Below are 6000 nucleotides of genomic sequence, written 5' to 3'. Positions count from 1 at the left end.
TGCTAACCCTCTGAAACCATAAACCCAAATTAAGTACTTCATTTTATACTTTAGTTTCTTTGGTCATGGTGTCATATAACAGCAACAGAAAAACAAAACAATAAAGATCTCCTGATATTTGCGTTATAGGCAGTGATGGGTGCTGGAAACCAATACTAGATCTTCTGCATGATCAGTTAACTCTCATAATTACTGAGAAAGCTCTCTTGCCCTGTAATTTAGCTTTTTTTTTTTTTTTTTTGCCAGAGCTGAGGCAAGTGCTCTACCACTGAGCTAAATCCCCTACCCCAGCTTTCTAATTTTAATTTTTTTGATAAAATTAATTCTGTGAAGATCCCAGGAGAAGGAAGCATTACATATCAAAGGAAAAACATAGCCCTAATCTGATGACACATTTAGTGGCCTGATGACACATGGAGCGTTTTCAGGGGAACCAAATGAACATACATTAAAGTATTATTTATTTGAACAAATCTGTACTTTTCCTGCTTTACTTACCACCACTTTTAAAAACACTTAGTATGAGACAAACTGTTCTTGAAGCTCCCTCCAAGGAATCAGGTCTTGAGAAATCAGCATTAGTAAGTAAAGGCTTCATGTTGCTGAAACAGCTCATCAATAAAGAGACTCCATGAAAGTAATTTATAAGCAAGCTCTTGTAGTGGATCAAATCACTGTCTTTTAGGAACTAACAGTCATAAGCTCTATGAAGGTGTGTGGTTCACTGCAGGAAAGTGAAGAAATGATGGTGAGGCTTTGAAAACTAAGCTCATTTATATAAATAAAATGTATATTTTAATTAGACTCTCTATACTGAATACAGTAGTTTATATATTTGTAACACAAATAACCCTGCACATTGAAATATTTAAAGATTGAATGTTATAAAATATAATAATTTTCATACTAATTTAATACGCAAAATGTAATTCAAGCATAAACTGTAAAATAGAATGCACAGACAGTGCAGTCTAACTGAACTTTCTTCATAGTAAGAAATAACCAAAATGTTCTTGATACAAATATATGTCAGCTGTGCCATAATTATACCTCCAGAAAAAAATCATGCATTAAGATAAATCCTTCCCTTCCAGACAACAGGGCTTTTCAGTGCTGGAGTAATAGAACTCTTTGGATAAAATGCCAGAAATCCACATTGATACATCCTCTATAGACTGCTGGCAATGGTCAAAAGAAAGCCTGATCTGACCTAGTCTGGTGATCACATGGCCAAACACCCTAACGGTAGTGCTGGAACTCTCATCCAATAACTGATGGAAGTGGATGCAGAGATCCTTGGCCAGGCCCCAGTTGGAGCTCTAGGAGTCCAATTGTGGAGAAAGAGGAGGGACTGTAAGAGCGTGAATTGTTGAGACCAAGATTGGCAAAGCACAGGGACAAATAGCAAAATAAATGGAAGCACATGAATTATGAACCAAAGGCTGTGGAGCCCCCAGCTGGATCAGGTCCTCTGGATATGTGAGATAATTGAATAGCTTGAACTGTTTGGGAGGCATCCAGTCTGTGGGACCAGGACCTGTCCTTAGTGCATGAGCTGGCTGTTTGGAACCTTGGGCTTACACAAGGACACTGCTCATCCTGGGAGGAGGGGACTGGACCTGCCTGTACTGATTCCACCAGGTTGAAATGAATCCCCAGGTGAGTCTTGGCCCTGGAGTAGATAGGAATGGAGGGGAGGGGCTGGGGGGAGTTGGGGACAGGGACAGGATGGGGGAGGACAGGAGACCCCATGGCTGATGTGTAAAATTAAAACACAAATATAATAAATGACAAAAAAATGTAAAGCCATATATAATAGTATTAAAATATCATAAGAGTTAAATATAATTGATGATAAAATATCCTCCAGCTCACTTAGCATCTATTACAAAGTATATTCATGTGTTGCTTCAATGAATATGTACTTAAACTGAAGATAAGCATTATCAGAGTAGTTGTTTTACTAACATTTTGATAAGTAGAATGATATCTTTTACTATAACCAGAACTATGCTGTAAAATTCTAGGAATACATTAGTGTCCAATTGGTATGATGTTTCTTTCCCAATAACCACTAATCTGCTGATCTGGAAATAATATTGACATAAATTAACTTTTAGTTCTTTTGATTTTAGCTCTTAGAAAACTTCTTTAAGTGAAAATAGTTAGGTTTACTTTGTATGTTATGCTTTCAATAAAATGCATACGTTTTGAATCTAAGAGACATGATATATACAGATCCAACTTCTCTTCTAAGAATTCCTTGAGGCTAAAAGAGGTGATATTGGAGTGAGTTTTCCCAAAACAGTCTGTGAAAGAAAAGAAAATCAAGAAAAGGAGAAGTAAAGCAATTCTTTATTTTTTTTCCAAATATATTAGACTTGATAATTTTGTTAGCATCAACGAAACTTTTCCATATATCATCCAAACCAGGACATAATAGGAATTAAAGAGAGGGCTACTAATAATTACACAAGTACAACAAGTATAAACTGCAAGTTTCCTGGGCAGACTGGATCCTATATTCAACCTAGAAATTGGGAGTAAACTGCAAGTACATGCAGAAATCATACTGTTCCCACACATGTGTGGAAAAGGTCAAAGTGTCCTATTCTCTTGAATTGACTGATGATGGCCACACTGGCTCTTTCTTGTCCTCCAGGTCCCAAATTTACTGTTAACCAACTCCCTACATGTCACCTCTGTGTGCTCATCAACCACCAGCCATTTCTGTATCTGCCCTGTTTTGATTCTTATACTTGAAATGCTGACTACTGGATTCTCTCTCTCTCTCTCTCTCTCTCTCTCTCTCTCTCTCTCTCTCTCTCTCTCTTCTCTCTCTCTTTCTTCTATCTCCTCCACATTCTCCTGCTTATGTGGCACACATATCTAAATCCCCAGGAACTAAACCTAAAAAAAAGAAAATAAAAAATACAATGCCTAGGACAAAGAAGGCATGCAACAATTTTTGTTAAATGAATAAATCCAGAGAGTTTGTTTTTGGTTCTTCTTCACAATACCAAAAACAAATTAAAATGACTCTCCAAAGAATATTATGGCTCTGTATAGTTTTAAGGTGTTGGACTAAATGATCTATGCAGCTTCCTCCACTGCTAAATATTCCATACCCACTGGTTCCCCTTTTCTTTCTGCTAATATCATCTTCATCTGGCAGATAAGAACATTTAGTGATCAAGGGGTAGGGCAATTGCTCTATTCACAGTGGATGGATGCTAGAGTTGATCATTTTTCCAGTAATCATTCCCTGGTATGTGTTTGCACCTACAGAATTTGGTTGATACAGAGGTAGCCATAAGATATAGTGGATGATATACTGTTTATGCAATAATTTGCCTCTAATAAAATTATCGCAGGATCACTAAACTGTAAGGAATGCTGTGTGCTCAAACCATCCATCAGTGATTTACATATTAATGAGAAGTGAGTAAATTCTGGGCCAATTTAGATTGAAAACCCAAAGAAATTTCCCAAAGAAATTATACAGCAAAACCTATACTATTATGCCAAGAACTACTTCTGCATTAAAAAAAAAAAAAAATCTTCTCACCCTAAACCCTGTGTTAAAAGTATACTACTGATCAATTTGATTCCAGCAAGATGTTGGGAGTTGAAAAATCATACTGCTTAACTTATTGTGGAGGCCAGAGATCCAAGGCATCAATAAAGAATTATTCAACACCAAAACAAAACCGAAAAATCCTGAGTGTACAAACATTATCAATTCATTTGATTTTAATATCCTCAGGTCTGTGCTAAATTATGACTGACAAGCTTGGGATATGCTTCCCAAATAAGGAAAAAGTCTGTCTTTTCACAACAAATGGCATACACAAGAGAACAGCATAAAAGTCTCTGTTAGACATACACGATTTTAGCATGAGTATTTCATCTGCTTCATTGTGCTGTCCTATCTCCTGAAAGATCTGCGAGGTTTTTGATGGATAACAAAAGTCCCAGAAAAAGAATAAAACATTTGCAATCAACTCATTTTGAAACAGGAACCGTTACCCTGTGAAATTCACACAAACTCTGACATATTCAAATATAACCTGGCTACTGACTATTCCAATGATTCAGCATTTGTCCAGAGCTCATATTTTTATTAGACTGTGTACAAATCCAACTTAAAGGTATTAGTTAGTCTAAGAAAAGACTAACTGATGAATTAATAAACTGTTATTTACCCAACCCCAGTTCTAGTGACTCCTAAAAATCATAAGAAAAGTTCAATGGTGTGTACCAGGTATTGGTACTCTAAAATTTACAAATCAAATACATAATAATGATATCTCTGTGGTGCCATGAACCCCATAAACTTCTGAAAAATCTTTCATGATTAAGTATAGTTGAAAGATTCCATGACCTTAACAGCAGAAAACATTAAATCAGATTTTTAAATAACAAATAATTTAAGGCTAAAGTATTTGGTATTCATAATCAATGCCAGCAGCCTTCCTAGTCTAATAAAGTAAACATGCACAAGAAATACAAATTTGAACAAAACATCACAATTTTTATTAGATACATATGTTTGTATGGGTATGTCATGTGTGTGTGCATGTGTGTTCATATGTGTGTATGTATATATGTATATAATTTTAGTGCCCTGAAAGCTATCCACTCATGTTTGGCTTAATACATATATTAGAAACTTTGGGGAGAATATCTCCACTTCAAATATATATTTTTATATATATTTTCCAGAATATTCAATATAAATATGCCATATATAAATCATGCCATAAAACTAAATGCAAAATTTGCACATTATTGCATGCTTGATGTGATAATACATGCCCACTAATAACTTCCTTATGATGGCCTCCCTTCATAACGCATGTTCTGCACTAGATTGAAGAGTTCTCAAATACACTTGCTGGACTGGGATAGACCTCTCTGATTTCTTAGGGAGGATTATCTTGTAAGCCAAATATTGGACTAATGCTAAATCAAAACCTTAAAGAATGCCTAAGGAGGTGTTTGCTATGTGAAGCGGTCGGAGTTCATTTTCCTTAGTTTGGCTGGAAGATTTCCTTCCATCCTGGCAGGTCCTCCAGCCATTTTTTGAAGCTTTGGTGGCAAATCTGCCACAGACTGGCTCATGGGATCAGACAACATCTTGGTGGTTTTAGATACCAGTTTTTCTTCAGAGTTGCCAGGAACCGAGCTTATTCGTTGTAGTTTCATGGGCAAATCACCCAAACTATAGGCTTTTTCTGAAGTTGTAGAACTCATCCTCAGAAGTTTTTTGGGAAAGTCTTCTCTCCCAGTAATTTTCTGCAGCTTTGATGGAAGTTTTGTGCTAATGTCATCTAGTCCGTCTAAGCACTCCACCGAATTATGTCTTTCTTTGCTGTTGGTTATGGCTGGTGCTATTAAAGGGGAGGACATGAGAAGCATTTCCTCCTGCTCTTTCACACTGTATGGAGGGGTGGGGACTTCAAATGTTGCATGGAACTGGGAGTAATCAACTTTAAAGAACCCTTCTTCTAAAGAAATTACAGGAAAAAAACGATGACCCCAAAGAACTTCATCCTCAGTGTATGATGTCCGAGCTTGACAAGTCATCCCTGCAAACAGAAAGAAACCCTTTGATGAATTATGCACAGTAAATCAGAAGAAAAAGCAGGAACCCCCTCTGGCCACATATTCATCTGAGGAGACCACACAGTATAAGATTTTAGAAGTTTTCCTCTGTGTTAAAGCTTTACTGCATATTCCTTCCTTCCACAGAAGCACAAAAGGTGCCAGAAATCCTCAGACTCACATGATTCACAGTTCATTATCCACAAACCAAGACTAAAACCTACCTAGAATAACTTAGAACACTTATCTATAGGAGGAAGCTGAAGGGGAAATGGTATGATCATAGCCATTATTTAAGAAGCAATGTGATATGTCAACTGTATCTGGCTTTGGATGTGAAGTGTACCAGAGTGTAAAGGTAAAGAAATTAGAATCTCTAAATCCTCTCCTGTA

The 6000-nt window shown here is 36.6% G+C and overlaps 1 protein-coding gene across 2 annotated transcripts in view; it reads right to left on the bottom strand.

Moving 5' to 3' along the window:
- Window positions 1-2333: 2333 nt before the first annotated feature.
- The window catches only part of Kcnj3 (potassium inwardly rectifying channel subfamily J member 3), a 155130-nt gene continuing 151463 nt past the window's right edge, over window positions 2334-6000 (bottom strand). Inside the window, exon 3 of one of the 2 annotated variants that reach the window (XM_036184113.1) lies at window positions 2334-5591. In XM_036184113.1, the coding sequence (XP_036040006.1) occupies window positions 5005-5591 (587 nt within the window). In that variant the 3' untranslated portion in view covers window positions 2334-5004. The remainder of the gene's footprint in view (window positions 5592-6000) is intronic. The other variant, XM_036184114.1, reaches the window with a different exon arrangement.

This window comes from Onychomys torridus, chromosome 4 (genome assembly GCF_903995425.1).
Source record: "Onychomys torridus chromosome 4, mOncTor1.1, whole genome shotgun sequence".
Classification (NCBI taxonomy): domain Eukaryota; kingdom Metazoa; phylum Chordata; class Mammalia; order Rodentia; family Cricetidae; genus Onychomys; species Onychomys torridus.
This window is presented reverse-complemented; position numbering and strand designations above follow the sequence as displayed.